Here is a 26,503-nt window from a genome sequence, read left to right on the forward strand (position 1 = left end):
CCCCTTATTGTAATAGTCCTGAATAAAATTCCCTTATGCTAATAGTCAGGAATAAAAAATAGTCCTGAATCCTTTTCACTGCTTTAACTACCGTCCAGCTCTGGCTTTCCTTTGATATATCACCCCTATTTTATAGATGAGAAAAACAAGTCTCAAAGAGGATGTGACTTGCCTTGGGTGGCACCGCCCAAGGATGCTGATGCCCAGTTTGAAGTCTTGGCCACCACAGCAGCCTCTGGAGAACATCCTGTGCATCTGGCTTCCCTTGTATTGAAAAGTAGGAGGGTATATCTGTGTCAGGTCAACAAGATGTCCAACCCTTACTTTGTTCTAACCTGAAATGCCTTTTTTTCCCTCTGTAGATGGGAAACTGCATTCCAGAGGGTCACCAAACAAACACACACAACAAGGTAATAGGGAGACCTCATGAGCAAGAACTGACACAGAAAAATGATTAAGGCCAAGTTGGGCCTTGGTGTCTATGTAAGTTCTGTTTAGTGATATCCTCCTCCTGTCCTGTCCAGGTGCTCGATGCCTAAAATCCCTCTTTACCTTTGTGAATTTCCTGCTCCCAGGAAAGAATGGGATCAACTCATCCATGCAGAGGTGGAGGGACTCGTTGGGGAGACCCTGTTACTTCTCTGTAGTGCCTGCATTGTAACTGGAAAGTTCAGCCTTTGGGCAAGTAGCGAATACGATGGGGGGCCTTCATGGTCCTCTGAGATGGCACCACAGTGTCAGGCATCTAACCCTCCCTGGGCAAAGCTGCATCTGCCTGGGAATGTGGAAATACCACCTCCTCATCCGAGGCTGTGTAGTGTCTGAGAGCCGCTCTGGGAATCATCACTGCACAGACCCCACACTCAGAATCAAGGCTTAAGGAACCAGAAGCAGGGCTTCTCACTGTGGCAAATGGTGGGGGAAGATCTCCATTGTTTTCCTTTGCGGAGCTTCACCAACTACCATCTCTCACCTTCAGAACTCTGCTCAGTACCCCTGTCTGGAGGTCCTTAGGAGTAACAAAAGATCAAAATGAGGTGACCTGAGCTCCGAGGTCTCCACCCTCACTTCCTCATGGGGTCACAATGACTTCTTCCCAGGTTCTGCTCTTTACCCTATGACCCATCCCGAATGCCTTAAGCTACCTCCCCAGATTGCAGCCTGCTGGCTCTGTGCTCCCTCTCCTGGACGAAAGAAATCCATCATCTAGTGAGGACCCGCCGTGTGCCTGGCACTGAGCAGATATTTTAAGCCCAGCACTCCTTCCAAAAAGTCGCAAACAGGGTATTTCTGGTTCCTACCTCTCACCCCGCTTGTTCGCCCCACTTCCCATGTTCCCTAGGCTCTCCACAAGTCTCACTTTTTCTCCTATTCATACAGCCCCAAACTCCTCCCTCTTGTCCCCTTTCTTTCCCATTCTCCCCTGCCCTTCTTCTGGAATGACCCAGCTGCCTTCCAGTATAAAAGTCCAAAACTCCAGCAAGACAGGGGCAGGCTTTGGGGAAGCAGGAGAGGCCCAGGATCCCAGACCAAGGGTGGCCCACTCATTTCCAGTGCCTCATGGTTTCTATTCCCCCCATCCCCTCCCACCTCTCCTCCTACTTGGCTCAGGCTGACTAGGAGCAGAGCAACTATTGTATAGGGTTTTTTTTTCCTGGTGGGGGAAGGGGGTGGAGATTGAGGAAAGAAAAGACGGGCAAGGATGATTGGCATGGGGCCCCGCCTTCTTTTGTCCTCCTCCCCTGGTACTCTAGTCCCTCAGGGAAATACACCTGTTTCAGGCCAGCAGCTGGTGGTGACAGGTTAACTTCTGCTCCTCACACCACCGCTTCTGTGCTGAGGAACTACCCTGAGGAACCTGAGAGACTCTTTTGGGAGCCATGAGGTGGGCCCACTGGAGGAGGGTCCCCTGGGTGTTCCTGAGCTGCTTATGTTCCTGCGTCCTTTGGCCAGTGGTCCCAGGTAAGTGATGCACGTTTCTGCAGGCAGCATTCTGGGGGCAGGGTTGACTGACTTCAGGAAGCCCATCAGAGGAGCTGGGGCTTTTCGGGGGGTAGAGGGAGAGACAGAGAGACAGACAGACAGAGACAGAGACACAGACAGACAGAGAGGTGAATGGACAGAGATAAACAAGACGGGGAGGGAGAATGCTACAGAGACAGAGAAAAAAAGAAGACAGAGACAGAGAGAAGCAGAGAGGTGTCTGGGAGCAGGAGTGCCCTGGTTTAGGAAAACCCATCAGGGGTATCGGTGCTTATTTTGTGGGAAGAAAAGGACAAATAGGCAGAACTATAGAATGAAGGAGAGAGATCTGAGGAGAGAGACAGACACAGAGAAAAACAGGAAAACTGGGTGACAGAACTGGAAGAAAGACTTATATAAAGATATAGAGACAGAGGAAAAGACAGGTGAGAAGCAAAGCAAATTAGATACAGAGAGAGGAGAAAAATCAGAAGAGACAGGAAGAACTGAAAGGAAGAGGCCAAGAAGAAAAGAGGCAGACTGGCCGGGAGAAACAAGATGGGGACCAGCAGGCAGCTGAGATGTGGGCAGTCCACTTCTTGCCTCTGACCTTGGGTTTAAAACCCTCCTGTCGTGGTAGTGTCCTCAGGGCAGGGCTCTTAGCCTTGGTGCTGGCTGTGGCCTCCCCCACACCTCTACTTGCCCACTGTATATTGAGCTGGCGTAGAATGGAATCAGTCCTGTTGGAGAAGTTCCTTCTGGGTCTCTCGTTCTCTCTCACCACCTTCCAAGTTGCCCCTCTGGCTTTAAGACCAGATTTCATCCTGGATTTCTAGATGTCTGAGTCTTCTGAGAGGTTGTGGGGCCCAGGAGAGTGAGGAGTCAGGAACCCAAACCAAGAATATAATGACAGCTCCTTCCCTTTGCTCGACAGGCCTGGGGAAGCTTTCGCCCAAGGAATCATTTCTTGGGGAGTGGGTTAGAAGGAACAGGCTCCCTTACAAATAATGACACAATGCTGATGAAAGGGAATATTCCACCTTCCTTGAAATGTGTAAGGACTTGGCTAAGAGCAAATGAAACAACCACCACCACTCCAACCCCCTGCCCCCAACAAACCTCTCTTCCACGCCACCCCACACTCATCACACAGGCAGGAAATGGAGACCAGAAGGATCGTTCAGAGCCTAGCTACTCAGAGTCTTGTTCTGGGGGTAAAATAGATGGATGTGGAAGAAGGCATATCTGTGGGAGTCATGACCATGGGCAATGGGGGAGAAGGTGGCTTGGAGGTAGGGATCCTGGGGCCCCATCTTAGCTTGGTGGCTAACTGACCTGGTCCCTGTGACGAGGTCCTATTGTATTTCTCTCCAGAGCTCAGGTCCTCTACGTAAAAAGCGGGGTGGTGAATGGCATGACCTCTGGATTCGTATGTTCCGTGATTCAAAATCAACACAAAAAGTGTTTGGCACCAGCTCCACACTTGGTCCTGTGTTAGTCATCAAGCTCAGAAGGAACGGGGAAGTCTGTGAAGAGGAGTCTGAAGGGTCAAGGACTGGGGTGCGAGTGGGCAGTGAAGGCTGAGGTGGGGAGCAATGAGGTGTGAGAAGGAGCATGAAGGTGGAAGGGAGTCCCCAGGATGACCCTGGAGAAGTGCAGAGATGCCCTGGGCGCTGAGTCCTATGCTTTGTTGAAGGAGACAAAATGGAGCAGGGCCAGTAAAGGAGGTGGCAGTGGGATGGGAGGTGGCAGGCCAAGCATGTGATTGAGCAGCAAGAGGACCTCGAGGGAAAAGTAGTCTCCACAGGACAGGCAGTTAGCCTTCCACATCTTGGGGGGCTTCTGGGAAAGTGGAAACTGGTCAGTCCCGTTCCCTTGGATCCCTGAGGGGGGCCTATGACAGACCTGCCTATATTTGAATATAGAGTCTATTTCCACACTTGCTGCCAGCGCCCTCGCCCAGACACCCCTGGAGCAGGTGTCAGAGCTTCTGCCTGGGCCAGAGGGAGAAACCTCGGGGTTTCCACGAAGGTGCCACAGTGTCAAAGGCTTCCTTAAGGAAAAGCCACGGCTCTCGAATGTGAAAGGGGAAAAGGAGGTGGACAGAAGTGGGCTAGACAGGGAGCCAACGGAAACTTGGTGGCTACTGGTGGGTCCCAGCAGGAATGACTCAGAAGGAAGCCTGGCAACCCTGACTCCATGCTCTACAGTAAGGAAACTGGGTCAAAATACGCATCAGTCTCCAATACTATCAGTGGCCCAGTAACTAAGGGGCCACCGCCCCATGGGGCCACTGGGAGGTTATGGGACTGTAGCAAGTACAGGACAGATCCACGGTCACAGAGGGCCCCAGAGAGAAGGGTCCCCTGCTCTCTCTCTGAGAACCTCCAATTTGTCTGTTGGTCTTGGAGAGTCCTACCCAGCTTGCCACCAAGGACACCAAAACCTTCTGCAGGCCATCTGTCCCCACCCCATGCCCAGGAAACCCTCACTGTGCTTGGGGATACCCAAAGGGAGAGAATCCCTAAACAAGAGGTCCTGACAAGAAAATCAATCAAATTTAGGCCAATGGCTCAGCAGAATGTACAGTGAAGAGCAAGAATTTCAAATCAGAGGACTCCGTATCAGTGTTGCCACTTACCAGCCCAGGAGATACGAGAAGTCCCTTTAATTCAGTGTCTTCAGTGGCAAGATGAGTCACATGGGGAGAGACTATTTCATAGGGTTGTGGAGAAGATAAAATGAGGAAGTATCTGGTATAAAGCAGAAGAGCCATGAAATCTTTTTTGCGAGAGCGACCACTCCATTTTAGAAGTGGGAGATTGGGGCTGAGGAGGGTGACAGAGCCAGGAGTGTTAGCAGGCACCCCTGTTGCCTCAATGGAATTTCCATTCATCTAAGGATCCTTGAGCCTCTAAAAAGCACCCGTCTTTCCTGTGGGTTTGCAAAGGCTGCCTGGGTTTATTCAGAATGTGTCTTATCTTATGAACTGAATGCCAGCTCTGCCTTCAGTCAGAGGCCCCACTTGAGCTGACACCACTGCTTCACGGTTCCTTGCCTGGCAATCTCCTCCACACCCTTAGTTTCTGGGCTCAGCTCCGGAGCCAGAGGCTGTCCTGGCACTGTTTGCCATGCAAATGATTTATGTCTGCATTGCCAGCAGAGGCCAAGCACAGTTAGCCTTTTATGTTCTCAAACAAGTAGGTTTGCTACCGTGTCTGTTCTCTGGTTTCGTGGAACTGCTAAATGCTTCAGAGAGGCACATAGTCTAGCTGTTGGAGCCACTTCTCTGAGGACCAGAACTGAAGACGTTATAGGTTGTCTTTCCTCCTAGTCCCAACCTTTCTTTGTTGAATGTTCATCTTTCCTTCTACTAAGTTGAATTCGTGGCAAGCAGACACTTAGCCATCATTGTATCCCTCTTCCCAGCATGCTGTCGAAGAGTTGATTTGAAATGAACTCAGTTTGTTGGCACTTCAAGGAGGTGTAAATACTCAAGATTTTCCTTGAGAATAAACAGGCCCCAGGACCTGGGCATCCGTGTTTGTGTGTGTAGCCTCTACAACCACGGCCTTGCTCATGAGGAGGCCCTGGCTTGTGCTGCAGGCAGGTCATGTCTCCATGTGCGCACTTTTAAGGTCTGCATAGACATCTACTCTATATAGATACCCTCAACTAAAGTTGCAGTTCTAAAAGTCTTGTTGGTGGTGGGTTTGGGGAAATTCAGAATAGGAAAGGGTTCATCATCTGACCTTGTGCCAAGTATTCTGAACACGAAGATGAATAAGTCATGGTTCCTGCCTCCAAAGCTTGTTTAAGGTCACAAAGCCTATAAGTAGGGCAGCTGGGGCTAGAATCCAGTCTCCTGACCCCTCATTCAGTGGGTATGCCCTGCAGCTCACAACCTTTCACAAACCTCCAAACCAGCCCAGCCCATCAATGGAGGAAGAAGAGAAGCATTCACAACCCTTGATGAGATATTTGTTATTCATTTATCCATACATTTGTTAATTCAACTACTATTAAAGCAGTGACTGCCATGTACCTGATATTGTTCTAGGACAGCAGTGTGTGTCAAGGTCTCGCAAGCAGAGAGACATGAAATAATTGCAGAAAAATTCCCAACTACAAATGTGGTGTTTTGTTGAATAAGTATTATGATGAGAGCAAAACAGGGAGACTTCACTGGGATTATTAAGCCCAGGGAGGTCTCTCTGAGGAAGTGCTATATGTACGAGCTGAAACCTGAAGGCTGAGGAGTAAGCCAGGTGGAGGGGGGTGGGGTGGCGGGGGAGCACGAGCCAGGCAGGGGAAGATGTATAGAGTCAGGAAAAAGTTTGACCCGTTAGAGTATTTGAAAGAGGTAGGCAGGTGCTAGACCATGCAGGGCCTTGTAAGCCACAGAATGTGTTGTGGATTTTAAGGAACTAAAATGGGCACATGGTGAGGAGTTTTAGGTAGAGAAGTGACGTGACCAGATTTGGACCTCATAATGATTGCTCTGGATCCTGTGGTGGGAAACGGATTGGAAGGGACTAAGGGTGAAATGGGAGACCACGTAGAGGCTGGTTGCAGGAGTTCAGGCAGGAAATGCTGTGGCTTAGGCTGGTGGTAGCAGTGGAGATCTGGGAAGGGAATGGACCAGTGTAAAAACAGCAGTAAGTGGAAGTTCTGTCTTACTAAGGATACAGTCAGTCACAAGGATTGCTGCCTTTGCCAGGATCGCAGAAATTTGTAGAGGCCAAGATAACAGGCAGCAGAGTGCCATTTACTGAGCTTGGGTACTGAGTTAAACACTTAACATACATTGCCTCATTAGTATTACCATTATCTACCATCGTCCCACTTTTATAGATAAGGACCAAAGCCTCAGAGAGGTCAAGTAACTGGCCCAAGTCACACAGTGAATGTTGGTCAGTTTGACTGTAGAGCCCATGCTCTTAACCACTCCGTAGCCTTGTCAGATTTTGCGGGTATTTGTCCATCTCAGAAAGGACTTTGTTAGGGGGTGCCAGAAGTACCATGCGCGTCAGGAATCACTAAATCACAATAGTTACAACAGTATCACTTTCCTGCTTCGTTCCCTTCTTCCCCAAGTCAAAGACCAGCTGACCTGTGTTCTGAGGAAACTGGGGTATCAGAAACATCCCTGACATGATTACAGCTTTCTCAAGCATCCCCTTCCTTTTCCTTATTAGTAAATGGAGCCACCTCCTTTGAGCTGACCTCAAAAATTTAGGTCAGTAACACCAAGGAAAATAATTTAGAATCCACCCTTCATAGTTGTCTCCAAGGCAAGAGCTTATTCCTCCTTTCTAACTATATCTACTGAAGTCACACCTCAAATAATGTCTATTCACACTCATTGAAGTCACACCTCAAACAGTGCCTATTGACCAAGCATTTCTTCACCTTGGATATTGCCACAGGTCGTTTGACGTAATTTCTCCCAGCATCTGGTATGACAGCACCAAGATTACTCCCGTGACAAGCCCAGAAGCATCAAAACCCAGCTTTGATCAGATGCTCACTAGCACAGCTCCAACTTTCTTTTTCTCCATGCTTTCCTCTCCTCAGAAGTTTGATCTCCAGCCTCCAACATTTCGGTTTGGGAGCTCTTCTCTCTCTGGCTCCCATAGGAGGCAGGCACACGCTCATAGCCTAGGGTTGCCCTCAGGAGTGTGGCTACTTTCTACTGCAGTAGAACCATCTCTCAGAACCATCTCACACCTCTCAGGCTGCAACCATCATGTTGGCCTTCTCCCGGCCCCAGGACCACTGTGACAGTCAAAGGAGAAGCAGATGCAACCTCAGCTGAAGGAACCAAAGACTGGGAGATGGGGACACATGACTTCATTTATTCGGTAGATGTCTACCAGCCACCTTTAGGGTACTGGAGATATTGTGAGATCAGTTATCCTAAGGGCATTTTCAGGTAGCATCTTTCCTCATCCTGAATTCTAGGAACAATGGAGGAAAAGTATCCAGTGATAACAACACTGGTCACAGTTTCTGTTTCCTGTAAGGTAACAGCAGGTACACAAACCATTGTCACTTCTCAGTCCCTACAGCAGCAGCTCCAATAGCCATCGCATCCATTAGCTCACACTAGCCCACCGTCCCTGAGGGGTAGCTCTGGAAACTCTCAGCTCTTAAACCCTGACCATAGCGGAGCAGAAGCCTGAAATCATCTGTAGCCCAGGAACTGCTCAAAAATTTCAGCGTATGGTCACCAAGAATTTCTTAGGGAATGACAGAGTCTTCATCCTCAACCCTGGGAAATAAAGACTTGTGTGTGAGCATCTGTGAGAAGGGCTGAGGCTGCACCCCCATATGATGAGGATGGGGTTTATGCTGATTGTGAAGCTGAGAAACATACAAATGGCCCTTGGTTCTCTATACAGAGCAGCGAGGAGGGTGGTTCTGCCTCCCTCCTCCAACTTCTTCACACCTTTCAGGGCACCCACTGCCCTTCTGCAAGTCAGTTTTCTCTTTAAAGCTTTCCTTGCAGTTAGGTGCTTGACTCTAAACTGCCCAAGGCATAGCCTGGTGAAGAGCCCCATCAATCAGGAAATAAGAGCAGAAAAGAGAAAATTTACGGGTAATAAGGCTAATGGGTTCCTCACCTCCAGTTCCAAGAAAAACTCAAGACAAACAGACCAGGCACCAAGAATAAGCCTCTGCCCACAATGCATGTATGTGAGACACAGGCTTTGTTTTCTCTTCAGGGAGTGACTTCACTACTCTGTGGGAATGTTATCTCCCACCATCATTACCACTTCAGCTACCACTCCTCCACCTGAGTCAACAACACACCCCTCACCTCCTCATACCTGTGGAGTCACCAGAGGGCCAGGCAGGAGAAACGATGCCTATCGATACCATCAACCTTGCCAACCATGTAGCCTTGAGAATACTGTGATTATTGCTAGACACCTCCCAACAGAAACAGTTCAACGGGGGAAAATAACTGCCTTGCTGAGAGTTCTCTGACCACAGAGAAATCCATGGAGGGTTCCAGGATTCAGTGAGGAATGCCTCATCTCAGTGCTTTCTCCTGAGAACTCTGTTCCTGTATGCAGGCTCCTCCTCTGATAGAACTTCTTAAAAACTATCCATTGTAGGTGATATCACACACGTCTCTTCTGATAGCAATCCTATCACCCCAAGGTGTCAACAGCCATCACAACTCACTCTGACATCTCACAGAAAAGGAGACACTAGGAAAAATGACAGAAATAACCTAGTGTTACATCATTTGCCCCTGAAAATGTGCCCAGGTTCAGACCACTGTGGATGTGGCAGGCCAAGAACTCAGGGCAGGTCAGTCAGCATTTCTCCATCTCTTGCTTCAGCTCTCCTGAGGTAGGGTTAGAAGAGCCCAGCTATGGAGAGGCCATGTACTCGATGACAGTCCCACAGCTGAGTGATAGCTCACACCTTCCAAGTCTTTACTCTTACCTTTGAGCCCCAGACCTGTCACTTACAAACTATGTAATATTTGGCAAGTCACTTAGCCTTTCTAGATCGGTTTCCTCATCTGCTGATTTTTTTCTTCACCTGTTAAACTATCAACGAAGATAAACTAGAAAGAACTATATAAATATGTGGTATCGACATTTTTATTTATAGAGTCAAAATGTGCCTAGTGAGAGAAGTAGAAAAGAAATCCCTATTCTCAACTGTGTGGGTCAATTAATCACAAATCAGTTGATAATCAGGAACTCAAAGTAAAGACAATGTCTTCCACAGAAACTACCTTGGTCATGGGAGTTCCTCATTATAGAAATCATTCTGCAGTGCAGACAGACCCATTGACAAGACTCTTGAACACTCGTCTGAGTCACAAGCAGAAGTCACCTCCTTCTGAGGAGACATGCTTCAGGATCCTGGTTTCCTTATCACAGTTCTGAGAGGATGACAGAAACAATTCCAGTCACTAGTCTCCATGGCTCTGATAAAACAATTAGACCCACGCCCTTAGGATCCAAGCAGCTTATACAGGCATTTTCTTTTTTTTCTTTTTTAACTCCTAACGAGGTTTTCAAGATTATATGCATATAACTGGGAAACAAAATCACAAGACAAAAAAGATTGGGGAGTTTTGATCTAGGAAACTGTTTATTAATAACTATTTTTTCCCCACTTATAACAATATTCTTTGTGATCTGGAAAATTGTTTTCTAAAAGCCTAAACAAAGTCTTACTGTTTATCACATGAATTAGTCTGTTCAAAGAAATCCATTAGCCACAAATTATTATCCCCTTTCCCTTTCTATCATGAGAATGTACTTAATAAGATACAATTTTCATTCACACGGCAAATATATGCCAGTTATCGTACAAAAAATAGAAAATATGGGTGCCTTACTTCAAAATCCTCCCCACATGGGGAGGAAATAAAACACTTCAAAGTGTATATAGTATACTGCAGTTGGTCAATGACACTGATTATTGTGGTATATTTAAATATCTTTAACCCGATTACATTAAAAGACTGTTTTAAAGTGGGAAACTTCCCCAAAACAGTGAGGATGAAATAAGGAGGTGAGTGCTTTCACTGTCCTTTATCCTTTCTGAGCAATTTGTTTAAGATGATAATCAAATGAACTCATTAATTCTCCAGATATATTTTATTATTAATACATTTCATATAATTTACGATTGATTTTAGAGTCATACTCTTTAAGTAATTTTTTTTGGCTCATCTAGTATCTTAGTTGTACCTAACTTTAAGGACTTTGTGTGAGTTTTCTTATTCGTACTTAAATAATCTTTCTAAACATACCTGTAAAAATGTAAATGTTGGCTCATTCACTGATAAGTACCAATATCTCTAATAGAAAAGGTTAATTCAAAGAAATTTAGACTAAACCGACACAAGAGACCATCTGCAGTTCCACGTGAGTCTATTACACCCTATCTGTAAGTGTCTAGATTTATATCTACTATGCTCTCGAGAGCCTTCCAAATGTTCCTAGATCTAGCAGTTGCACAAATCCTACTTCAGGAGACCTAATATAATCATACCTATCACCATTCAAATAACATTCAAAAATGTAAAATGATCAATTGAGAAAAAAATGACTCCCACGCATTTCCTCTTTCCTTCAATGTTCCTTCTCACCTATTTCAATCATAAGTACAATTGTATTCAAAAAATATGAGGAAGATAATGACGTTTGTGAAGAGAGGGCCTTTTTTCTCTTAAGGAAACATACAGAGTGGAGTTCTTTCTGATTCGTGCAGGTGAAATAATAGGGACAAGAATAGAAGCAGTGAGAAATGAAAAGAACAAGGAGTTTGGAAAGGGAAAAATAAGTCGCTAGGCAGATGATGAGGCAAGAGCCATGGGATAAAAATGAGTGACACGAAAGGATACACTCAAGGACCCATCCAGCCCACAAAGAAACAGGTGGCCTCTGACTGCAGTGCTCGAAGTCTGCTCGTCAGTCTCCAGCCATGTGTGATCCGCTCTACATGGTGAGGCTTTATAGCGAAGCACACAAGCTGGTGTTGATGTCCCAACATAAGTTTCTTCTGATGGGAAAGATCACGTATCTTCCCTCTAGTGTGCTGTGGCACAGCTCAGCTCAAGCCTTGCCGATGCTGGATGAGAGAAAGTATCATTGAGATGAGAACGAATGGCATCAGCTTGGGGAGGCTGCATGTGTCCTGCTGGGTGCTAAGTGGCCATGTGCGAGCCCAGGCTCTCTTTCCGCCACTCAGCCCTGACTTCACTCCTCTGCCTCTGGCTCTGGGCCTCCTGAGCTTGGCTCTTCCCACAAAAGATGAGCTCAGGGTCCACTCCCCAACTCACTGCGCCCCATTTCCAGCTCTGCCCTGCCCGCTTCCCCGGTTCTGGCTCTCCTAGGGCACAGGCATTTTCTAAAGCCATCCCTGCTAAGTAGGCGACATGAGAAACTCTCTTTCCTGGTCCCACAGCTGAAGGTCAATCCAGCAGTGGTGTGAGGAAAGCTAGGAGTCAAGGTAGGAATGGAGGAATCAGGAGGAGCAGTTCAGAGGCTGCTGCAATAGAGTAATGAAGGTAATGCAGCAGAGTGAACAAGACACTGGTGGGAGAAATATTTTGGAGGAATGATAGTTGGTGCCAAACTATGATGTTGGGGATAAGGAAGAGGGAGGAATCAAAGATGACTCGGGCCTGAACTTCTGGGAGACTTATGTTATAATTAACATTAACATGAGAAAGGAAGGTAGAAGAAACAGTTCCAGGGTCAACTTAGACATGTTGCATTTGACAGGCCAGCCAGGAAATTGCTGGAAAGGTGAGTCTGGAAAATGGGTATGAAGTCAGGGTAGAATTACAGATTTGTAAGGCAGGAAAGTAAATGCACTTGAGCAGAAAGAAAGTGTAAAGGAAGAGGGATGACACCCAGAAGGCTGACTTTGGGAGCTGAGAAGGGAAGAGAAGTGGCAAAGGGAACAGAAGAAACAGGGAAAGTGCTTGGCAAAGAAGAATCATTCAGCTTCAAGGAGAGCAATGCCGTGCAAATACCGAGGGACCCTGTTCAAGTTGAGAATACTGACTTAGATGCTTTATAAATACATGTTGAAGGAATGAATGGGTGGTGCCAAATTTCACAGAGACTAATGGGGACTGAGAAGAAAATTGTTTGTGGTGATAAGGAAGGAGTTTTTTGGTAACTTTTGAGGAAAGTCTTTGCAGTGAGGTGAGTCAGGTGGAAGGTGGAGTGTGAGAAGTAGATGATAAACCAGCATCCTCTTTTAGGATGCTTGTGGGCGAAACAAAAGATGGGGATGAGGACACAAGATGGTGAAAAACTTTTATTTGAGGTCAAGAGAGACCTAAATGTGATTGTCAGTGGAAGAGAAGGAGCAAGGTGGAAAGAGATTCTTGGACAGAGAGAAGCCATCTGAGGAGGGAGCAGGGGAACAGACAAGTCTGTCTGTCTGTGTGTGAGTGTGTGTGTGTGTGTGTGTGTGTGTGTGTGTGTGTGTGTGTAGCCTTTGAGTGGAGACTTAGCCTCTCTTCTGATGCAAAATAAGGGACATTTCATGGTGGAGAGGGTTCTGGGACATCGAAGGGGATCATGTTAGATGGCTTTTCAGTGAAGTAGAAGATGGAGTGTCATAGAGAAAGAAGGGAGGGGAGGGGAGGGGAAGGGAGGGGAGAAGAGGGGAGAGGAGACGAGAGAAGAGACCCATTTCTCTCAAATATCAGCTCTTCACAGTCAAATCCCCAGCTCTCTGCTCTGCAGATATGTATGTATTTGGCCAGGGTGAGAACAACAGGCTTCAGTTGTCTAACAATCTAATGGGAACTGAAGAGCCTGACTTGCATTCTTGTAAAAGACAAGGTCAGTTCATTGCAGCAAATCTTGAGCAGCAAGAATAAGGCTGGATGTAGAACAAAGCTTGAGTAAGACCCCAAATATCTCTCTCTGCCTTACAACTTCAGTAAGGTGGTTTTAGCTTACAAAAAAGTTTAAGAGCAGATACTATCATTTTATTTTCAGGGCAGTGTTTCTTAAAATGTGGTCCATAGGCCACCTGTACCAGAATCACCCTGGGCATGTGTTAAAATGCAGATTCCAGGACCCCACTCCATACATAGGGATTTGGACTCTGGTGGTGGCCCCATAACACATTTTTGCAAGCTCCCCCAGGGATTCAGATACACCATATCTTTTAAGAATCACTTTCTTACCAAAAATAACTTGCCTGTAGCCACCCCCTCACCAGGATTTCTTGCCTAAGGATACCCTACTCAAGTTTAGTAGGTTGAGTTATCTACAAGCTGTTTTCCTAAACAGCTAAATAATCCGTTGAAGGAGTGGCTTAAGATTTGTTTAAAAGGTGGTGAAAGACAAATACAATACTGTAGTTTGGATGTAACTACTGCTAATCTCTTCCTTTTAGCTACAAGCCCAACAGATTTAGCCCCCCTCCCTACACAATAAAAGATGTCATCGGCCTGAAGGGACTCTCCTTCCTATTTACTGGAGCTGGAGACTAACCAACTTAGCCAATGACTAACAAGAGTTGTTTAAATAAAGATTCAAAAGGAGGACACAGCCCTGTTTAACAAGATTTTACATTGGTACTACCAAGCAAATATTTTTTCAAAGGGAGAGAGTTTGGGGAAACAGGTACACTCTCATATACTGTTCATGGGACTGTAAATTGGCATGACTTTTCTGCAAAGAAATTTAGCAGTATGTATTAACGACATGAAAAATTTTATAAAAGCATTAATCAGTAATTATGTGTAGACAAATTTATGTTAAAAACTGAGCTGAAATAATGAAAACAAAACAAAATATTATACATAAATGTAGTCATCAACGCTTTATTTATAATAGCAGCAGATTGAAAACGGTCTCAGTGTCCAACAGTAAGTTAATTATGGGCTATCCCTATCATTTGATGTATAAAGGTGATGTCCAGTGTTCCATAAAGGGCATGGACACACACACACACACACACACACACACACACGCACACTCTATCACATATACATACTAGCAACACATGGAACAAGCATAAAGTTATTAAGGAACAACTTACAAGCAAAGAAGCAGTAGGGCACACAGTCCTCGAGCTCTCATTATGTCACAGAGAGGAGGTTATAGTTGAACACACTGAAGGAAGTGCTCCAGGACAGAGATCTGCCTCTGAGATGCTGCTGTTTATAGGGAAATGGGAACGGTAGCAATAACAGATTTCAGGCTGAGGGACTGTCTCTGTTAGGAAAGGGGTCCTCCAGAACTCAGCAAGGAGAGTTTACATACAACACCCAAGATCTTGCTATTGGGTTTAGATCCTTAGATCTTGTTATTGGGTTTACATACAACACCCAAGGTCTTGCTATTGGGTTTAGCTGGCCCAGTCCCCCTCAGGCAGCTCTTCCATGCTAAAAGGGGGAAGAGAAAGAACTACTATCTAAGACATAAGATTTGTCTATGCTCAGGTTATGTACACAAAGAATAAAAACACGAAGATACGTTCATGAAAGCAGGTAAAGTTAAAAAAAATACCAGGATATAAAGTTACAAATACCGGGTATGTTAAACTATATATTTTTTAAATCATAGAAAAAAATCCTGGAAAGACACATAACAATGTGGTTGTCTGAGTAATGATATTATGGGTATTTTGTCTTCCAATTATCTAATTTTTGCCATTTCTGTTTAATGAGTATGTCTTCTTTAATATATTTCATGGTGTATAATCCTTCTAATATGCTGCTGAATTTGATTTGCTGCTATTTTGTTGAAGATTTTGCATTCATGTTCATAAGGAATATTGGTCATAATGGATACAGTTTTCTTTTCTTGTGTTGTCTTTGTTTGGGTTTGGTATCAGGTAATGCTGGCCTAAAAAGTGAGTTAAGAAATGTTCCTATCTCTTCAACTTATTGGAAAAGTTTTCAGAATTGGCATTAGTTCTTCAAATGTTTGGTAGAATTTGCCAGTGAATCCATCAGGGCCAGAGCTTTTCTTTGTTGGGAGATTTTTTTATTGCTGATTCAATCTCCTTACTAGTTATAAGTGTATTCAGATTTTCTACTTCTTCATGACTTAGGCTTGGTAGGTTTTGTGTTTCTAGGGAACACATTGATCTTTTCATGTAGGTTTCCCAAATTTTTGGTGTATAATTATTCATAGTACTCTCTTATAATCCTTTTTATTTCTGTAGAATCAGTAGTAATATCTACACTTTCACTTCTGATTTTATTAATCTGGGTCTTTTCTTTTCTTAGTCCATCCAGCTAAAATTTTGTCAATTTTGTTGATCTTTTTCAAAGAAACAACTTTTGGTTTCATTGATTTTTCTCTATTGTTTTTCTATTCTCTATTCCATTTATCTCTGCTCTAATCTTTTCTATTTCCTTCCTTCTGTTAGCTTTGGGTTTAGTTTGTTCTTCTTTTTCTAGTTCCTTAAGTTTTAAAGTCAGGTTCATTCCTGATATTCTTTATTTCTCCTTCCTTCCTTCCTTCCTTCCTTCCTTCCTTCCTTCCTTCCTTCCTTCGTTCCTTCCTTCCTTCGTTCCTTCCTTCCCTCCCTCCTTCCTTCCTTCCTTCCTTCCTTCCTTCCTTCCTTCCTTCCTTCCTTCCTTTCTTCCTTCCTTCCTTCCCTCCTTCCTTCCTTCCTTCCTTCCTTCCTTCTTAATTAACCTTGCCAGGGGTTTTTCTCTTTTATCTTCAAAGAACCAACTTTTGGCTTTATTGATTTTATTTTTAATTGTTTCTATATCATTAAGTTCTGTTCTTTTCTTAATTATATCTTTCATTCAGCTGTTTTTTTTCTTATTTCTTTCTGATGTTTCTAGTCTACTTTTTCACTGAGGGTTCCAGCTTTATGTGGATAATATTCAATTTACAGTGTCCTGATTAAAATTATTTGTCCTTTCCCCATGCAGTCCTTAAAACCCAAAACACTAGATCTCAGAAATCTGCCAGCCCTGCAAGAGCATTAACTTACCATCTTAGTTTTTAACTCCTTCACTCTGGAGTGTTTCCCTTTCTTTCTTCTGATCTCAGCTCTGCATTTAGAAAACATTTATTACATGTTATCTGGCATTTATAGATTTTGTAGTTAAAGGCTTATCTCTTCTGCTATATTGCTGGAAATGTAACCGTATTATTTTTCTAAACAAACACACACCCAAACAAACAAAAATCTTTACTTAAAAAAATTGGACTGTACTCTCAGGAAACTTTTACTGCTGATACTGATTTTAACACAGGTGATGCAGGCTCTGAAAAGATGCTAATTATCAAGAATCTATAATAAGTTAGTAAGTTAGGCATGTCAATAGCTTCTGTCTGGTGACTCAAAGCCAGATGATAGAGCAATGCTCTTATTCATGTTCTGAGGAAAATGAAATAAAGTTAATAACTGCATAGTGAGTGTTTTCCAATCTAAACCTTATCTGGAGAAACCAAGTTTTGGAACTTTATTGAGGAGAGAGCAGGCACAGAATTTGAAGTCCTATAAACAAATCTATTCATAATTCTGAGTAAAGGAAATTCCCTTTTAAAGTTGAAAGTTGAAGCAGAGTCATTTTGGGTTAAGTAGGGACCCAAGGTCCTCCTAACACACCTTGCAGCTCAATCCATGCATTTATCCAAACCAGCTTAGAAGTGTGTCACCTGTAATTAGTTACTATTAATAAAGTGCAGAAGCTTGCAAGTGAGTCACTTATTTTTATTAAATTAGAGCTGGGTGAGGATTTGTCTGTAGCTCGTGTGAGTGCACTCAAATATTTTAAACAAAACAGCTTGGTATTTAAACATTCTGCCTAGCAAATAAATTGAAAAAACAAAACAAAACAAAAAATGGGCATGACCAATTAAATTAACATCATGTTACAATGTTACCAGGGCTAGAGTATGTGTACTTACTTAGGTTTCTGCTAGATTGGGACAAATGTTAAAAATGGAAAAAAAAAAGCTAGAAATTTAATTTGCTTTTAAACACTGCTATAATTCAGGATGAAAGAGTTAACACTCCTTCCCGTCACGAAGTTTTAAATGGTGTGGTCACTCTTGATGTCTAACCTTGCTTTCTTCCTCACAAGCAAGATAGCTATGAGTTGTGATATTCCCGGGATTTTTTTTTTTTTAGTTTGAAGCAATCCTGAATAGGTGCCTCACTCTATAGGAATCCTGCACCTCTTTCCCCTTAGTCTCTATTGCAGAATTTTTCCTTAAGCTCACCTCCAGGCACATGTAAACCTCTGACCCGGAACAGATTTTATTGTCCAGACCTAACCTCCGGCTAGAGCCTCGGTGCTCCCTGGTTGCCCAGGGCTGCACAGAGCGCTGTGGGTTTGAAGGTTTTCCTTCTACACAGGTGCTATGTATTCTCATCATGAAGGAAGTTGTCTTCATATTTGTGCTTCTCAGGGCTGTCTTAAGGGAAGGAATATTTGGCAATTTTAGCAAGAAAAGACTGGCCACTTCAAATCAAATAAACAGCATTAAATTTTAATTTTATTCTAAATTCCTTAAAAAAATAGATGATGCCTTTTGCATTTGAAAAGGGCATTCACATTATAGGATTTTAAAAAATTAGTGTACACAGTTGACAAATTTGCTTTTGAGGTCCTGAATGTATCTGTCAGAGCCCTCAACCACCCATCAACCACCCAGAGAAGCACTTTCTTCTAAATGTTAACCTTATTAATCCTCTTAGACTTTTGAATTTGGCCTATCATGAAAAAACTTCATCTTTCAATTAAGTATTTTGAAACTGGCTATTATCACCTTTGAGAAAAGAGCTCTTTTCCAAAAAGGAGCAATGTCTTAATCCTGATGTTCATATTTAGGGAATATCTCCTGATAAATGGAAAAGGGTTTTCAATACAGAACCAGATAATACAAATTTGTTAAAACTGAATTCGTTGTTGTATTTCAATAACTTCTTGGGGGGGGGGGGATTAGCGTTAATAAAAGGGTTGAGTCAAAAAGAAGTTCTGTGGTTTTTTAATAATTTTTTTTTTTTTTTTTTTAGAAACTAAATATAGTTTTGGGGGGAAATCAACACAAGGTAATGTAAAATATAAAATAAAATTAGATTGTCAGTGATCTACTTTTATGCCTGTCTCTTTTTAAAATTGAGGTATAATTGACATACACTACTATATTGTATTAGTTTCAAGTGTACACTGTAATGATTTGATGTTTGTATACCTATCTCTTTATTAGTGTGTCTAGACTTTTGTGAGGCCATCTGGCAAAAGGGCTACACAATGACTTTCATGGACCCTAGGCACTTTTGCCATCCTGAGAGACCCTTCCACCCCTTAAAAAAATAAAATAAAATAAGACTATATTTTACGACTGTGTTGGACTAAAGACTAATCAATGCTGAATTCATTATTATATATTCATTACTATTACATTGATTTATTTCCTTCTGATTGTAAAAGAAACTAACATGAAAACAGTTTTGTGGGATCCTAATAGTAGCTTGTACCCCAGGTCCTGTGGGCTCTGCACCTTCTCTTCCCGTACCTTTGCTGGTAATTGTAAGGTGGTAGAGCCTTGAGAAGCAGCTTGCTGAGGTTTGTAAAAAAAAGGATTTTGCTGAGCTCAGGACCTCACCTGTTAGAAAAGAAACAGAATTCACTCTACTCACAATTTTAAAAAAAGTAAAGTAGGAAGGGAAAGTTCTGGATTGTAGGCTGAGGGACTGCCCACAAAGAAGTTCCTCCAGGAAAGTAAAATGAAATAAAAATAACTATATATCTTAATATAAGACAGGGTAAACCCGGGGAAGGGGAAACCCTACATATTTCCAGAGAAGACAGAGTCACTTTACACCTGAGTCCTCATAAAGTCTCTTGTATTATAGGGTGTACCCCCAAATGCTTTATACCAAAACAAAGTTGTTTGGAGATGGCAAAGGAGCCCGCAAGGAGACGGCCAAGAAAAATGCTGAGAAGGGTCAGGAAGCATGCTGGGAGAGGGGCGGGGAGCATACTGGGAGAGGGCCAGGGAGCGAGGGGGCAGGGGGGAATAAATAAATAAAACAAAGTTGTTTAAGACAGTACAAGTTGTTGACATGTACTGTCAACAGTACGGGTATTTAGGCATGTTGGGCATTCAAGTATACAATGCACAGCATTTTCCCTCTCTTTCTCTCTAAAGAAGGTCCTGATAGGCTAGCAAGTTTCTTGGGCATTTCAGATGGAGTAATACAGAGAAACAAGGGATGAAAAACATCACAAGATTATCATTGTGGATGAACACTGGAAGGTGTTTTGGGATGGGATTAGAAGACAAACTGAGAAGGAAAATTGTAGGAATAAGCACTGGATTAAGGAGAAGAACAAGAAGCTCTGTGAAAAAGAGAAAAGGCTACTCATCCCCTTTCTAGTGTTGGAGAAATGTGTATACAGGATATGCAACAATTTTGAAAATTCTTGATTGCATGAATCCATGCGTATTTTAGTTTAAACACTTTTCTGAGACTAAAGGACTTAAATCTTGGTTTTTATGCCTCATGTGGGGAAACCAGGAGATCCATTAGACTAGTTTCCATTACTATCATTCTAAAAGTGGTCCTAGAAACAAAATGTTTCAACAAAAAAACTTATTGCCACATTATTTAGGACTAAGTACTGCCTGTGTTAAGAAATACTAGCTGTGGATAAATAATTAAATCTTTACAGTCATACATTCTGGAACAATGTGATAAAAAATGGTATATGTGCATAATAGTTGAGTAACAAACTGTCCAGTTGAACACACATAACCTCTCATGTCTCATCAGTCTTTATCTCCTGTATTTAAGGGATAGAAACACCACAGAAAACAACAAGTCCTGAATATTCCAAAACACAAAATCTGACAAAACATGATTCTAATGTGACATTGCTTACCATTATAGGTCAAGACCCTACCAAAACAAATTCAAACCACACCTCTGGAGATTCAACAACCAGCATCAGCACAGTACTAAGCACATCAAGATCGTCATCCTCAACAAGTGGACACCATAATACAACACATGTTCCTCCAGAGACATCCTCATCAGGTGAAACAAGCACTTCCTCATCATCCAGTGTCAACCACACACCTCTGACAACATCACAAATGTTGACAGCGTCAAGTTCAACAGACACCACTGCAGGAAATACAGAAAACACGGCTTCCTCTGCATCTACATCTTCCACTCCAGTCACCTCTGCAGTCTCCATGACAACTCAAGTAGATCAGACAACAGCAGCAGCCTCTTCCAGCACCTCTACTCAGGGAACACAAGCATCTTCTCAGAACCACCAGACAGAGAGCACTCAGACGACCACAGATTCACAATCTAGTTCCATCACAAGAGTGAGCACTGCCACTCCCTCATCCTCACCAAGTGCACACACGTATACAACTCTTGTTCCTCCAGAGACATCCCCTTCAGGTGCAGCAAGCACTTCATCATCTTCCAGTGTCAGCTACACATCTCTGACAACTTCACAAATGTTGACAGCATCAAGTTCAACAGACACCACTGCAGGAAATACAGAAAACACGGCTTCCTCTGCATCTACATCTTCCACTCCAGTCACCTCTGCAGTCTCCATGACAACTCAAGTAGATCAGACAACAGCAGCAGCCTCTTCCAGCACCTCTACTCAGGGAACACAAGCATCTTCTCAGAACCACCAGACAGAAAGCACTCAGACGACCACAGATTCACAATCCAGTTCCATCACAAGAGTGAGCACTGCCACTCCCTCATCCTCACCAAGTGCACACACGTATACAACTCTTGTTCCTCCAGAGACATCCCCTTCAGGTGCAGCAAGCACTTCATCATCTTCCAGTGTCAGCTACACATCTCTGACAACTTCACAAATGTTGACAGCATCAAGTTCAACAGACACCACTGAAGGAAATACAGAAAACACGGCTTCCTCTGCATCTACGTCTTCCACTCCAGTCACCTCTGCAGTCTCCATGACAACTCAAGTAGATCAGACAACAGCAGCAGCCTCTTCCAGCACCTCTACTCAGGGAACACAAGCATCTTCTCAGAACCACCAGACAGAGAGCACTCAGACGACCACAGATTCACAATCCAGTTCCATCACAAGAGTGAGCACTGCCACTCCCTCATCCTCACCAAGTGCACACACGTATACAACTCTTGTTCCTCCAGAGACATCCCCTTCAGGAGCAGCAAGCACTTCATCATCTTCCAGTGTCAGCTACACATCTCTGACAACTTCACAAATGTTGACAGCATCAAGTTCAACAGACACCACTGCAGGAAATACAGAAAACACGGCTTCCTCTGCATCTACATCTTCCACTCCAGTCACCTCTGCAGTCTCCATGACAACTCAAGTAGATCAGACAACAGCAGCAGCCTCTTCCAGCACCTCTACTCAGGGAACACAAGCATCTTCTCAGAACCACCAGACAGAGACCACTCAGACGACCACAGATTCACAATCCAGTTCCATCACAAGAGTGAGCACTGCCACTCCCTCATCCTCACCAAGTGCACACACGTATACAACTCTTGTTCCTCCAGAGACATCCCCTTCAGGTGCAGCAGGCACTTCATCATCTTCCAGTGTCAGCTACACATCTCTGACAACTTCACAAATGTTGACAGCATCAAGTTCAACAGACACCACTGCAGGAAATACAGAAAACACGGCTTCCTCTGCATCTACGTCTTCCACTCCAGTCACCTCTGCAGTCTCCATGACAACTCAAGTAGATCAGACAACAGCAGGAGCCTCTTCCAGCACCTCTACTCAGGGAACACAAGCATCTTCTCAGAACCACCAGACAGAGAGCACTCAGACGACCACAGATTCACAATCTAGTTCCATCACAAGAGTGAGCACTGCCACTCCCTCATCCTCACCAAGTGCACACACGTATACAACTCTTGTTCCTCCAGAGACATCCCCTTCAGGTGCAGCAAGCACTTCATCATCTTCCAGTGTCAGCTACACATCTCTGACAACTTCACAAATGTTGACAGCATCAAGTTCAACAGACACCACTGCAGGAAATACAGAAAACACGGCTTCCTCTGCATCTACGTCTTCCACTCCAGTCACCTCTGCAGTCTCCATGACAACTCAAGTAGATCAGACAACAGCAGCAGCCTCTTCCAGCACCTCTACTCAGGGAACACAAGCATCTTCTCAGAACCACCAGACAGAGACCATTCAGACGACCACAGATTCACAATCTAGTTCCATCACAAGAGTGAGCACTGCCACTCCCTCATACTCACCAAGTGCACACACGTATACAACTCTTGTTCCTCCAGAGACATCCCCTTCAGGTGCAGCAAGCACTTCATCATCTTCCAGTGTCAGCTACACATCTCTGACAACTTCACAAATGTTGACAGCATCAAGTTCAACAGACACCACTGCAGGAAATACAGAAAACACGGCTTCCTCTGCATCTACGTCTTCCACTCCAGTCACCTCTGCAGTCTCCATGACAACTCAAGTAGATCAGACAACAGCAGCAGCCTCTTCCAGCACCTCTACTCAGGGAACACAAGCATCTTCTCAGAACCACCAGACAGAGAGCACTCAGACGACCACAGATTCACAATCCAGTTCCATCACAAGAGTGAGCACTGCCACTCCCTCATACTCACCAAGTGCACACACGTATACAACTCTTGTTCCTCCAGAGACATCCCCTTCAGGTGCAGCAAGCACTTCATCATCTTCCAGTGTCAGCTACACATCTCTGACAACTTCACAAATGTTGACAGCATCAAGTTCAACAGACACCACTGCAGGAAATACAGAAAACACGGCTTCCTCTGCATCTACGTCTTCCACTCCAGTCACCTCTGCAGTCTCCATGACAACTCAAGTAGATCAGACAACAGCAGCAGCCTCTTCCAGCACCTCTACTCAGGGAACACAAGCATCTTCTCAGAACCACCAGACAGAGACCACTCAGACGACCACAGATTCACAATCCAGTTCCATCACAAGAGTGAGCACTGCCACTCCCTCATACTCACCAAGTGCACACACGTATACAACTCTTGTTCCTCCAGAGACATCCCCTTCAGGTGCAGCAAGCACTTCATCATCTTCCAGTGTCAGCTACACATCTCTGACAACTTCACAAATGTTGACAGCATCAAGTTCAACAGACACCACTGCAGGAAATACAGAAAACACGGCTTCCTCTGCATCTACGTCTTCCACTCCAGTCACCTCTGCAGTCTCCATGACAACTCAAGTAGATCAGACAACAGCAGCAGCCTCTTCCAGCACCTCTACTCAGGGAACACAAGCATCTTCTCAGAACCACCAGACAGAGAGCACTCAGACGACCACAGATTCACAATCCAGTTCCATCACAAGAGTGAGCACTGCCACTCCCTCATCCTCACCAAGTGCACACACGTATACAACTCTTGTTCCTCCAGAGACATCCCCTTCAGGAGCAGCAAGCACTTCATCATCTTCCAGTGTCAGCTACACATCTCTGACAACTTCACAAATGTTGACAGCATCAAGTTCAACAGACACCACTGCAGGAAATACAGAAAACACGGCTTCCTCTGCATCTACGTCTTCCACTCCAGTCACCTCTGCAGTCTCCATGACAACTCAAGTAGATCAGACAACAGCAGCAGCCTCTTCCAGCACCTCTACTCAGGGAACACAAGCATCTTCTCAGAACCACCAGACAGAGACCACTCAGACGACCACAGATTCACAATCCAGTTCCATCACAAGAGTGAGCACTGCCACTCCCTCATACTCACCAAGTGCACACACGTATACAACTCTTGTTCCTCCAGAGACATCCCCTTCAGGTGCAGCAAGCACTTCATCATCTTCCAGTGTCAGCTACACATCTCTGACAACTTCACAAATGTTGACAGCATCAAGTTCAACAGACACCACTGCAGGAAATACAGAAAACACGGCTTCCTCTGCATCTACGTCTTCCACTCCAGTCACCTCTGCAGTCTCCATGACAACTCAAGTAGATCAGACAACAGCAGCAGCCTCTTCCAGCACCTCTACTCAGGGAACACAAGCATCTTCTCAGAACCACCAGACAGAGAACACTCAGACGACCACAGATTCACAATCCAGTTCCATCACAAGAGTGAGCACTGCCACTCCCTCATACTCACCAAGTGCACACACGTATACAACTCTTGTTCCTCCAGAGACATCCCCTTCAGGTGCAGCAAGCACTTCATCATCTTCCAGTGTCAGCTACACATCTCTGACAACTTCACAAATGTTGACAGCATCAAGTTCAACAGACACCACTGCAGGAAATACAGAAAACACGGCTTCCTCTGCATCTACGTCTTCCACTCCAGTCACCTCTGCAGTCTCCATGACAACTCAAGTAGATCAGACAACAGCAGGAGCCTCTTCCAGCACCTCTACTCAGGGAACACAAGCATCTTCTCAGAACCACCAGACAGAGAGCACTCAGACGACCACAGATTCACAATCTAGTTCCATCACAAGAGTGAGCACTGCCACTCCCTCATCCTCACCAAGTGCACACACGTATACAACTCTTGTTCCTCCAGAGACATCCCCTTCAGGTGCAGCAAGCACTTCATCATCTTCCAGTGTCAGCTACACATCTCTGACAACTTCACAAATGTTGACAGCATCAAGTTCAACAGACACCACTGCAGGAAATACAGAAAACACGGTTTCCTCTGCATCTACACCTTCTACTACAATCACCTCAAAAGTCTTGACGACAACTCAAACAGATCAGCAAACAACGGCACCCTCTTCCAGCACCTCTACTCAGGAAACACAAGCATCTTCTCAGAACCACCAGACAGAGACCACTGAGACGACCACAGACTCACAATCCAGCTACATCACAAGAGCGAGCACTTCAATTCCCTCATCCTCACCAAGTGGACACACATATACAATGCATGTGCCTTTAGACACATCTCCTACTGATGAGCCAATTACTGCATCATCTTCCAGTGTCAACCACACACCTTTGACAACTTCACAAATGTTGACAACATCAAGTTCAACAGACACCACTGCAGGAAATACAGAAAACACGTCAAGCTCTGCATCTACACCTTCTTCTTCAGTCACCTCAGCAGTATCCATGACAACTCAAGTAGATCAGAAAACAACAGCATCCTCTTCCAGCACCTCTACTCTGGAAACACAAGCATCTTCTCAGAACCACCAGACATTGAGCACTGAGACGTCTTCGGATTCACAATCCAGTTACATCACAAGAGTGAGCAGTTCAACTCCCTCATCCTCACCAAGTGGACATACGTATACAACACCTCTTCCTCCAGAGACTTCCCCTTCAGGTAAAACAACCACTTTTTCCCCTCCCCCTGACAGCTACACACCTCCAGCAACATCAGAATTGATGACAGCAAGATCCTCATCAGACACTAATACAGGAAAAACAGAGGACATGTCACTCTCTGCATTTACACCTTCTACTTCTGTCACCTCAGCAGTCTCCATGACAACTCAAGGTGATGTGAAAACAACAGCACCCTTTTCCAGACCCTCTACTCAGGAAACATTACCATCTCCTCAGAACCACCAGACTGAGAATACTGACACCACCAGAGAATCACAAACCAGCTACATCTCCAAGGGCAGCACATCCACTTCCTCATCCTCACCAAATGCACACACATATACAACACTTGTTTTTCTAGAGACGTCCCCTCAAGGTGAAACAACCACTTTATTTCCTTTCCCTAGCAGCTACACACCTCCTACCACATCAGAATGGATGATAGCCAAAACTTCAACAGACAATGTGGCAGGAAACACAGAGGCCACGTTCCTCTCTGCAGCTACATCTTCTACTCTAGTCACCTCAGCAGTCTCTATGATAGCTCAAGTAGATCAGAAAACAACAGTACCCTCTTCCAACACCTCTACTCAGGAAACACCATCATCTTCTCAGAATCACCAGACTGGGAGCACTGAGACAATCAGAGACTCACAATCCAGTTACATCATCCAAGTGAGCACATCAACTTCTTCATCTTCACCAAGTGGACACAA

At 44.4% G+C, this 26,503-nt stretch overlaps 1 protein-coding gene across 2 annotated transcripts in view; it reads left to right on the forward strand.

Moving 5' to 3' along the window:
* The first annotated feature begins 1,767 nt into the window (after positions 1-1,767).
* The window catches only part of MUC4 (mucin 4, cell surface associated), a 54,336-nt gene continuing 29,600 nt past the window's right edge, over positions 1,768-26,503 (forward strand). Inside the window, exons 1-2 of one of the 2 annotated variants that reach the window (XM_074330326.1) lie at positions 1,768-1,962; positions 20,251-25,785. In XM_074330326.1, coding sequence (XP_074186427.1) covers positions 1,881-1,962; positions 20,251-25,785 — 5,617 coding nt within the window. In that variant the 5' untranslated portion in view covers positions 1,768-1,880. The remainder of the gene's footprint in view (positions 1,963-20,250; positions 25,786-26,503) is intronic. The other variant, XM_074330328.1, reaches the window with a different exon arrangement.

The sequence above is a fragment of the Rhinolophus sinicus genome, linkage group LG01 (assembly GCF_036562045.2).
Source record: "Rhinolophus sinicus isolate RSC01 linkage group LG01, ASM3656204v1, whole genome shotgun sequence".
NCBI classification, from domain to species: Eukaryota; Metazoa; Chordata; class Mammalia; order Chiroptera; family Rhinolophidae; genus Rhinolophus; species Rhinolophus sinicus.